The sequence below is a fragment of the Chiloscyllium plagiosum genome, chromosome 14 (genome assembly GCF_004010195.1).
Source record: "Chiloscyllium plagiosum isolate BGI_BamShark_2017 chromosome 14, ASM401019v2, whole genome shotgun sequence".
NCBI classification, from domain to species: Eukaryota; Metazoa; Chordata; class Chondrichthyes; order Orectolobiformes; family Hemiscylliidae; genus Chiloscyllium; species Chiloscyllium plagiosum.
This window is the reverse complement of record NC_057723.1, coordinates 53,862,990-53,874,981: the sequence shown is the minus strand read 5'-3', so window position 1 is coordinate 53,874,981 and position 11,992 is coordinate 53,862,990. Positions and strand designations below refer to the sequence as shown.

General features: G+C 40.6%; 1 protein-coding gene across 4 annotated transcripts in view; it reads right to left on the bottom strand.

The window, feature by feature from the left end:
* Positions 1-11,992, bottom strand: part of afap1l1a (actin filament associated protein 1-like 1a) — a 206,501-nt gene that overhangs the window by 92,898 nt on the left and 101,611 nt on the right. For all 4 annotated transcript variants that reach the window (XM_043703824.1, XM_043703822.1, XM_043703825.1 and 1 more), the window contains exon 2: positions 5,210-5,338. In XM_043703824.1, the coding sequence (XP_043559759.1) occupies positions 5,210-5,338 (129 nt within the window). The remainder of the gene's footprint in view (positions 1-5,209; positions 5,339-11,992) is intronic.

Genomic DNA, 11,992 nt, shown 5'->3' with positions numbered 1-11,992 from the left:
GTGGGGAGGGAAATATATCCCTGGTGGTGGGGTCCGTTTGGAGGTGGTGGAAATGTTGGCGGATGATTTGGTTTATGCAAAGGTTGGTAGTGTGGAAAGTGAGCACCAGGGGGGGTTCTGTCCTTGTTACGGTTGAAGGGGTGGGGTCTGAGGGCGGAGGTCGAGATGTGGACGAGATGCGTTTTAGGGCATCTTTAACCACATGGGAAGGGAAATTGTGGTCTCTAAAGAAGGAGGCCATCTGGTGTGTTCTGTGGTGGAACTGGTCCTCCTGGGAGCAGATATGGTGGAGGAGGAATTGGGAATACGGATGGCATTCTTGCAGGAGGTAGGGTGGGAAGAGGTCTAATCCAGGTAGCTGTGGGAGTTGGTGTGTTTGTAAAAAATGTCGGTCATCATTAATGAGATGGAGAGGTCCAGGAAGGGGAGGGAGGTGTCAGAGATGGTCCAGGTAAATTTAAGGTCAGGGTGGAATGTGTTGGTGAAGTTGATGAATTGCTCAACCTCCTCACGACAGCATGAGGTGGCGCCAATGCAGTCATCAATGTAGCGGAGGAAGAGGTGGGGAGTGGTGCTGGTGTAATTACGGAAGATGGACTGTTCTACATAGCCAACAAAGAGACAGGCATAGCTGGGGTCCATACGGGTGCAAGTGGGAGGATTTGAAGGAGAAATTGTTAAGGGTGAGGACCAGTTCGGCCAAACGAATGAGTGTGTCAGTGGAAGGGTATTGTTGGGGATGTCGGAAAAGAAAGAAATGGAGGGCTTGGTGGCTCTGGTCATGGCGGATGGAGGTGTAGAGGGACTGGATATCCATGGTGAAGATGAGGTGTTGAGGGCCGGGGAAACGGAAGTCTTGGAGGAGGTGGAGGGCGTGGGTGGTGTCTCGAACGTATGTGGGGAGTTCCTGGACTAGGGGGGATAGGACAGTGTCGAGGTAGATAGAAATTAGTTCAATGGGGCAGGAGCATGCTGAGACAATGGGTCAGCCAGGGTGGTCAGGCTTGTGGATCTTGGGAAGGAGGTAGAACCGGGCAGTGCGGGGACTATGAGGTTGGAAGCTGTGGGTGGGAGATCTCCTGAGGTGATGAGGTTCTGTATGGTCTGGGAGATGATGGTTTGGTGATGGGTGTGGGGTCATGGTCGAGGGGGCAGTAGGAAGAGGTGTCCTCGAGTTGGCATTTGGCTGCGAAGGGGTCCTCGGAAGGTGAGCGGGGGTCCTGATTGTGAAAGTAAGCTCGGAGGCGGCTGAACCTGAAGGTCACCATGCCTCAGGCAAGGGGAGAGGTTGAGAAGGAGCGTCCTTCCTGGTAACCTTAGCTAGTGCTATAGGATAATCATACTTCAATCATTGGGCTAAATTTTCAATCAATTTTCAATTGACCTTGAAGAAAGATTTAGAAATTTTTGTGGCGCAGGTTTCCATTTTCCAAATGTCACTTCATTTCTCGTGTCAAATCAAGGGGATGTAATCAGGCAGAATAAGCAACAAATCACAATTAAATATTCCAACAGCTAAAAGAGCTTTAAAAAACACATACAATGAAAGTTTCTAATTTTAATTTTAAGGTTTACAGATAACAAAATAAATATTTGGGACATACCTGTGGGATTAAATTAGAAGATAAAAAATGTTCATGTTATGAAAAAGTAATATTTTTTAAATTAATGGAATTTCTTATCACAATAAAAGAAATTAACATTCAGCAAATATTAAATGACACTTTCAGAACAAGTAAGGGTGTTTAGCAGTAATCGTGAACTTTGTATGTCATTAAAATAAGATGCAACCTTTTAATTGATTCTTATAGCAAAACTTAAGAATATAAATGTGGGCTATTGTCAATTGTGGATTTCTAACTGATTGCAGATTAAAGGATGGGGAAATCCGGGAAGGGGAATCTCAAAAGTGCATCCTTTTGAGAAGAAAAGCATCACTGGTAACAACTTCTGGTTTTCTGCGTTTAACTGCACATGTTCAGGTTGAGAGAAAAGTGTCAGTTTCAGAGGAATATCAACAGAACACAAAGCTTGCTATCATTAAAGTCTGTGTCTTTAAAACATAAAGTTCTAAGATAACATTTATTTTGTGAAATATTTCAATTATTCTTTTTCAAAGACTTTATTTGTTCCAGGTAATACTCACCCAAGGCAATTACCCACAACTATCACCACCCACTTCACATTCAATAACAAAACCTACAAACAAGTCAATGGAACATCCATGGGATCACCAGTATCAGGTCTTATCATGGTAATGCAGAGACTTGAACAAGTTGCCCTCCCATCTATCCAACCTAAACTGTGGGTCTGCGACGTGGATGACACTTTTGTCGTCACAAAATGGAACAAATTAGAGAAAACATACAACACCGTCAATAATATCCTGACAGGCTTAAAATTCACAAAGGAGGAGGAGAACAACAACAGACTCCTATTCCTAGAAGTGACAGTTGAACATACAGTTAACAGAGAGGTTCAAACCCGTGGCAACAGAAAAACAACAAACACAGACCAAATACTTAACTTCAGAAGCAATCATCCCAACACCCACAAACAGAGCTGCATCAAGACATTATTTCAACAAATTACATCACATTGCAGCACCCAAGAACTACAAACAGCAGAAGAAAAATAATCTATAACAACATTTTCAAGAAAAATGAGTACCCAATAAATACAATCTTCCGATTCCTCAGAAACAAACCCAAACAAGTAGACACAACGCAACCAAAAACTATAGCCACATTACCTTACATCAAAGACATATCAGAAATGAATTCCAGACTACTCAGACCCCTTGGCATCATGGTAGCCCTCAAATCTACCAACACAGAAACAGCAGCTAATGAATATAAAGGATCCATTAGATAGTACCAGCAAAACTAACATTGTTTACAAAACACCATGCTAGAACGGGTGGCACGGTGGCACAGTGGTTAGCACTGCTGCCTCACAGCGCCAGAGACCCAGGTTCAATTCCCGCCTCAGGCGACTGACTGTGTGGAGTTTGCACGTTCTCCCCGTGTCTGCGTGGGTTTCCTCCAGGTGCTCCGGTTTCCTCCCACATCACAAAGATGTGCAGGGTCAGGTGAATTGGCCATACTAAATTGCCCGTAGTGCTAGGCAAGGGGTAAATGTAGGGGTATGGGTGGGTTTCGCTTCGGCGGGTCGGTGTGGACTTGTTGGGCCGAAGGGCCTGTTTCCACACTGTAATCTAATCTAAAAACTGTAAAAAACACTACATCTGACAAACAAGCAGGACACTTGCCACTAGGATACACAAACACCAACTAGCCACCAAAAGACATGACCCACTATCACTAGTTTCCAAACATACAGACAAGAGAAGGACACCACTTTGACTGGGACAATACACACATCCTAGGACATGAGAATTCTTAGAGACATGGTATTCTAACCAGAACTTCATTAATAAACACATCGACTTAGATCTCATCTATCTTCCCTTGAAAAAAAGAACTGGAAATGACATCACCCACCTTAAGAAATCAAGACCTATAAATAGAGAGGTGGGACATACCACCAGCGCTTCACCGGAGACTCTCACTGATGATGTTACTTAGTCCTGGTGACGAAATAACCGAGAACAAACCTTTCAGCTCAGCGAGCTAACTTACATAATTATCATCAACCTGAGCTACAAATCTTCTCAAAAATCACTAACTCTCACATAATATTACACAGCTCAGAAGATGCTTTGAAAATATAACTTACATTGAAAAGGTAAACTGCAAACCTAGAAATGCAATATTACATTTTAAGTGGGCATATTGTGCGAATTACTGAGCTGCCAAATAAGTATGATTGAATTCCACATGCTGACATAAATTATTGTAAACCCATCTGAGTGATTATGGTTTTGTAAATGAAGCAGTCCCTGAAATTTTTCTGACATAAGTTAAACGTGGTTGACATAAATCTCACTTCAGGAGTTAGCTGAAATTCACAATAATCCTGAAGCAGCACAACATTGTCAAATCGCTGCAGAACTTCAGAGCTGTAAAACCATTTGGCTCATTGTATCTGGAAATTGTTAAGAGAGAACAAAACTGCTTTAATCTCTTCCAGGAACTGAAGCAAACACTTGCTCTTTTCACATATCGTCACATGATAAAGGGTAAAACTGATAATTCTGTTTTATCATATGGATCCGTGCAAAGCCCCATACTATAGAACAGTTGAGCGAACTTATCACCAGATGGCTACAAGTTATAAACATTCTCAATCTATAACTGAAAATTAGACAGCAATGTGATATCCGCTCCAATGGCAAAGTGGAATTTCAATTACTCTCATTACAGAAGATGATACCACTTTAAAGAGAATGTGTATGAAAATACTCATAAGAGAAACAACTACCTGAAGAGGTGCAATCTATAGGGTTAAGAATCAAAAGTGGGGTGTGTGTGACATTACACTGGTTAGCTTTTCATTAACAGCATGAGGTCATTAGGCCAAATGGCCTCTTTCTGGGTTGTGGAATTTTTATGAGTCTATGAAACCCAACTAACAGTTTAACTGGTGAGTGATACCAGTGAAGAGAATAAAACACATTCTAATTCAAGCATTAACTGTGAAAAGTTTCCAATCTAAGATTGTATTATGCTTTATGTATAAATGTACAACAAAGCTGCCTCTATTATGTCACAACAGCAACCCCTATTCTGCCAACAACATGCTTCAGCCCTAACCTGGTGCTCTTGTGACAGTGATAGCACTCTGGGTCAGGAGGCCCATGTTTAAATCCCACCTGCTCCAGAGATGTATGTCATAATAAAGTTTGAATATATTATATCTAAAAATAATTCAAAAATATCTAGAAGGTCAGGTGTGTCATTTGTTTTGTATTTTACAAGTGAATGAACTTGACTACTAATTCAAACTTAGGGACAAGTTGTACTGTCAGAATCCCTTTGGGATTCAGAGATTTTCATTTTGGGAGCTAACTCCTTTAAGACACATCTCATGTTGGTCACTATGCAGTGGCAGTGACGGTAATGGTGACAAAATCTAGATTATTGTGCATTCCACCCAGTTGAGGGAGAAATGGGATTATGAGTGTACAACTAAGTTAAGGAAAATACAATTGCAAACAAAACTTAATACTTCATAAACTAAGACATAATCCCAACTCCAGAACTCTGATTTAATGTAGGGAGTAAAGCAGTTTGCTGATGTCACTGACCGGATGGTGGCTGAAGTCTCTGCAACATGCTGCTCACTGTCACCGTCTTCTCTCGGGTCGTGGCACTCAGGTACTCATGGTCCAATAACTTAAGTAAGAGACTCAGTTCTGGGATCAGCTGCTCCACCACTAAAGGATGAAAAGCATGTTCCTTAATAATCCCATAACACAAATTGTATTTTCCAGTATAAACCACACCAGTAACTTGTGCAACGCCTCAAAACATTTGAAAATGATGAAGATATTGATATAGTGGGTCAGAAACATAGGGAAATGGGAGTGGAATAGAAAGGTTTGGATGGACAGCTACACATGCAGTTGAGGAGAAATGTTATCAAAACAAGTCATGAAGATGGAAAGGTAGACAAAATTCAGTTAAATAACTCCAAAGATAAGCTGATGGTATTTGTGAAGGGAAGGGATAGGATGAAGGGGTGAGGAGAAGAATATCAGTGTTAGGTTATCAGACAAGGGATACAGAGATGGAGAAAATCAACAGAAGAACATGTGCAGTGCTGACATTATGATTTTTTGACATATTTGTAACTTACCCATCCAGGAAAATAATACAAAAAACACATTGCAGCAAACTGTTTTAATATTATACTAATTTACATTTTGTATGATACTCTTAATTCAAAACCTCAAATTGTTTCTATAGGCACGTCATTTGTGACAAACCAGTAACCATGAATACTTTGTCTTAGATTATTGTTTTCAGAAAACAACCTCAAATTTGAAAGAACAGACTCAAACATTTGAAAAATAATGGTAAAGTGAACTTGATGGTACAATTTAGAATAGAATAGAATCCCTACAGTGTGGAAGCAGGACATTCAGCCCATTGAGTCCACACTGATCCTTTGAGGGTGGAATTGAACTCAGGTCCCTGGTGTTGTAGGGCGGCACTGCTAACCACTGAGCCATCGTGGCACCTGTTTTAATTCTTCCATGGGATGGAGTGAGGACTTTCAGGATTTTGTCCCAGAAAATATGTAGTAAGGAGATACATTTTCAAAGCAGTCTCATGTGTAGCTTGAAGGGGAACTTCAGATGGTCATGTTTCCTCGCTAATATAGGATATATAGATAGAAACTTGTTATTTGGCACAACTAGTACATGCCAGTGTTTATGATCCACTTGGTTTTCTCCCATCTTTCCTCATCTAGATCGGTCACTGTGTTTTTCTATTCCCTCCTCTTCTTTTATTTGTATAGATTCTCCTTTAAATCCATCAATACTATCCACTTCAACCATTCCCTCTAGTAGCAAATTTTCTCGTCTCCCCACTCATTGGATAAAGAAGCTTCTTCTGCATCCTATATTTAATTTCTTGATATCTATCTTAAGTTGATGGCCTCTAGTCATGCTGTTCCCCACAAAAGGAAACATTCTCTCAATATGTCACACTTGATTATATGTTGCTTGAGGTCAAGACCAAAGGCTCCCATCTCACACCTATAATTCAATTTCTTTTCCATGAAGTGAAGTGATTCTGACAGAACTCAACTGGGCATTGATATTAGTGTCTAAGTGACCCGTGACAGTAACATTAAATAGGATTTGTCCTTTTCTTTGTGAACAGGATACTGAAAACGATTGCCAGTTTTTCAGGTAGATGCCAGTGTTGGAGATTGGAACATGGAAAATGTCAAGCCTATCCTGTCATTCAATATGATCATGCCTAGATATATTCAAGAGGAGAAAGTGAGGTCTGCAGATGCTGGAGATCAAAGTTGAAACTTTATTGCTGGAACAGCACAGCAGGTCAGGCAGCATCCAGGGAACAGGAGATTCGACGTTTCGGGCACAGGCCCTTCTTCAGGAATGGCCTGAAGAAGGGCCTGTGCCCGAAACGTCGAATCTCCTAGATATATTCAAGAGCCTGGTTAGATGCATGACTGGTTCAGTACGATAGCAGGCACACGCATTTTGATGTATACACTGACTGCAGCCATTCCTTGATATTGTTCCTCAGTAAGAAGCTAAATTGAAAAGTCTGTTACTAATCTGATATTCAGCTGATGAAGGATAGAATATAGGAACATAGGACTTAGGATCAGCAATATGCCATTTGGCCCTTTGAGTCCACTCTACTATTTAATAGTGTGACGGCTATTGTCGTTGTTTTCTCAGCTCCACTATTCTGACTGCACCCATAACTCTTGATTCCCTTCTCTTTCATACATTTATCAACTCAGCCTTGGATAAATTTAAAGATCCAGCCTCTACTACCTTTTGGGGAAAAGAACTGGAACATAATCTTTACACGTTTACATTTCAGTTTAAACAATGCTTTATTATTAAAATGCTCGTCTTTATTTTCAAATCCATCCTTGTCCTTGTTCCTTCGTGTCACCGTATTCCCCTCCAGCCCCACAACACTCCCAAGATGTACATGGTTGTCTAATGCTGTACTCTATTTTAATTGTTCTGCTATTACTGACCTTACCTTCAGCTATCTAAGCCTCAAGCTCCCTTTCTACCTCACTTTTCTCCTTTAAGGCATTTCTTAAAATCTATTTTTCTGACCAAATTCATGGCCATCTGTCCTAACATTTCCTTATATGTCTCAATGTCATATTTAATTTTATAATACACCTGTGAAGCAGCTTAGAATATTTTATCATAGTGTGGAGGTGCCAGTGTTGGATTGGGGTGGACAAAGTTAAAAATCATACAATACCAGGTTATAGTCCAACAGATTTATTTGAAAGTACAAGCTGTCGGAGTGCTGTTCCTTCGTCAGGTAGTTAGTGGGGCAGGATCATAGGACACAGAATTTATAGTAAAAGGTCAAAGTGTCATACAACTGATGCGATGTATGGAACAAACCTAGATTGCTGTTAAGTCTTTAATCACTTAGAATGGGGATGCAGGTTTCGGTTGATTAATATTTAAATCTCAGCTAAATTAAAGTTTTATCAGTACCTAAAAAATAGGTGACATCTCAGCTCAGACAATGCATTAAAGATGTGAGTTTAGAGTCTGTCTGTATCCAACCTGGATTCAAACTAATTCTATTTCTTAAGTAGGAATTTATAAAATGTCACTGAACTGGTCTAAATCCAGGTTGGGATACAGACTCCGACGTTATACCTTTAATGTATTGTCTGACCTGAGATGTTACTTTTTTTTTAATACTGATAAAACCTTGTTATCTCGGGGCTGAGACTTGAAAGAAATTCTGGGATTTACCTATTTATCAATCAAAACCTGCTTCCCTATTCTAAGTGATTAAAGACTTAATAGCAATCTAGGTTTGTTCAACACATCGCATCAGTTTTATGACACTTTGATCTTTTACGATAACTTCTGTGTCGAGAGTGTGGTGGTGGAAAAGCAGAGCAGGGTCAGACAGCATCCGAGGAGCAGGAAAATTGATGTTTCGGGCATAAGCCCTTTCATGATGAAGGGCTTATGCCTGAAACATCAATTCTCCTGCTCCTCGGATGCTGCCTGACCGGCTGCACTTTTCCAGCATCACACTCTCAACTCTGATCTCCAGCATCTGCAGTCCTCACTTTCTACTATAAATTCTGTGTCTTATGGTCTTGCCCGACTGACGAAGGAGCAGCACTGCGAAAGCTTGTACTTTCAAATAAACCTGTTGGACTATAACCTGGTGTTGTATGATTTTTATTTTATCATACAAAATACGCTACATAAATATAAATTGTTGTTGTATGACAATACTTCTGTAGAGATTTTGGTTATAATTAGACACTTTCAAATCCCTAAACCGCAGTCTTCATCTGCAAATATATAGATCAGCAGGCTTAAATCTCTCCACCTTAACACAATCACTCAATTAAACACTTCTGGCTAAAGATAGTTGTAAACATTTTAGTGTTATCTTTGTGCTCATTTGATGGTCTTTTCCACCATTACTTCATTCTCCACCACCATTCATAAATGGATGACACAGTTTTGATGCAGTCCACTTATTGTGGGGTCGCTTAGCTCTATCTACATTTAATGTCCAGTAGCAAACTTTACCGAAGACCAGTGAGAAAACTCGTTTACATCAATGAATTAGTTCAGTGATAAAATACCATTTTTTTCCTCTTGTGGGTAATTTAAAATGTCCAACATATCCACTGCATGATTCAATTTATTGTTTTTAAGGAATCTGGTTAAAAGTGGTCATCAATATCATCTAGGTTTTGCTAGTCAGCAAATGCTTCAGCAAAATTATTACTGCAGCTTTAAACACATCCACACAACTTGCAAACTCCACAAGGTTAGTTCTCCTTGCCCTCCTCCTCTCAGCCTCTTGGCTTTATCGTACCTCACAGCTAGATCAGAGTCCAAAGCAAACTGAAGATAAGTAGCACAAACAATCAGCAGGGGCTATTTTCTATGTCAATAAATAACATTGAACACTTTCTGTGGAAGCAAACTGCTTTTAAGTGCAATTTTCTCAGAACTGGGAAACCATAAGAACACCAAATTTCACAAAGGTGAGTCAAAAAGTAAACTCATTAACACTATTGTCATTGAACTTATCACTAATTTAACAACATTTTAAACTCCAAGCCTCCATAATAAATTCCTGGAGGAGATCAATAATTGAAATCACATAAAAGGGCTAAATACAATAATAGGGTTGACATCAGGTATCTTGGTACTTAGCTGGTGTTAAAATAGCCTGTGCTATAATACTGCTGAAATTTAAGGGCACGGTGACAGCGCATTTCAGAGGCCAGGCCATACTTCAGAATGCCTTAAGATCCTCTGATTCCACCAGCCAGCGTTCAAGGTAATTAACTTAAAACAAAACATACAACCCTTTTCAAAGGGTTTAGGATAGTACCTCACACAACATCTGACCTGCTTGCATATACCAACCGCAAAAAGCTTGCATCGGGATCTTAACAATAACAATTTCAGCATTCTGCTCTAATTATGTTCAAACATACTAAAAGTGGAATATTCTGCCCTCAAGTTAGGCAGCATGGAAGGGCTTTTAATTGGTTGAGGTGTTGGCATACCTAAACCCAGCAGCAATGCCACCTTTGCCGGAATTAAGTTCTGGGTGGAAAGATCCCGAAGTGATCAAAGACAATTAATGTTTGATGGATAAACTTGACATTGGTCAAAGGGCTGATAGTTGGGAGCTGTCCCTCTACCTTTGCTTTTGACTCCCTTCCCCTTCCCATGACCCCCAACTAGAATACACCATCCCCTACCATATTAGGGGGTGTCTTGGGTTCTCTGTGATCTGGGGAATTTGGTTGGGGGGGTGGGGGATGTTGTGTGTTCCTCCATCTATAGCCACCGTCGTCTACATGGTACTACTGACACAAAACAGCTGCCAACTTCTGACTGGCTGGCAGCTCTTCCTGGGGCAGGATCTCTGACTGGAGATAAGGAATTGCTGGTAGCTTCACCAATGATTCATTGGTAAGTGGTTTGATAAGCCTTTCCAGAACGTAGCAACGCAGGTCATTAGCTCTCCAAATCATCTAATGAGACTCCAGACCTCTCAACAAGATTCGACCCTAAGTCGTGACCAATGAAACACAGTTTCTTAATAGCTCCAATTTTTATAATGTAAATGATCAAAAAGCTAAATAACATTCTGTCTCCTGTTACTGCACACATTAACTAGCTTTATGTTAAGGGCAAAAGTGAGGACTGCAGATGCTGGAGATCAGAGTTTAGAGTGGTGCTGGAAAAGCACAACAGGTCAGGCAGCATCCAAGGAGCAGTAATATCGACATTTCGGGCAAAAGCCCTTCATCAGGCATCCCTGCTAAATGCTAAACCTGTACAAGTTAATGCATTGTGTGCAAGTTAAATTTCTCCTCCATTTTAGCCACTTGAATCTTCTTATTTACAAGGCTGTATGAAGGTGGGGGCAAGACATTTTACATATTTCATCAAATTAGTGATACAGATACACAAATTAAGCCATTAGCCACTGTAGTGAGTGAGAATTCAAGGGACGTACCTGTTGACAACCAGTGGAGAATTCCAAGTACACCAATTAAAAGTGAAATAAATTGAACTAAATTTTAAAGGCTGTGGGGTCAGGACCAAGTGCAGGCAGGATTCAAATCGTCTGATCCCTGACGTTGCCCTCAGGATCAGATGCCTTTGGGTCAGTTTGCAATTTCCATAGGGCTGGTGACAGGGTGGGGTGATTCGATGGGGAGGGAACAGCAGACTGCTTACCACCAATTAAGGGTCTCTTAAGTTTCTCAAGGAGCTAATTAAAGGGTATGTTCAGTGCAGAATGAAATTTTCAACCTTCACGTTGGCATACCTGAATGTATGGCACATGTTACACATATCTGTTGCATTGTTGCCGGGTCAATTAAAGGTTTGTTCTCTACCTATTTTCCTTGAAAACCTACCCGCAAGCACTGAGTTTTCCTCTATAAGCCCTTCTGAATGACCGACACTGTTGGCCCTCCAAAGGTTAACTCCTCTGAAAGTTCTCTTTAGCAGGGCACTAACAAACAGTGCCTTTATCATTGGCACCAAGAAGGCACCCCCACCCCCCACCACCCCACCAACCACACTAGTATTTTAATGTCTTTCACTAAGTGCTGGGTTCACCTTTTAGTCAATTAAAAATGAGCATCCACATAGTGACGCTTTGAGACCATAATATATCCAGGTATTGGGCTCGTAATCCCACACTGAAAATCGCCCCTTCAATTATTTATTTTTTTCTATAAAGAGTGTTTGGGTGAGGGTACATATTTTTCAGAAGCGTGTTATGCTTTATAATCTCATCAGAGGCTTTGTGATGGTGTTTGATATGCATGTTGT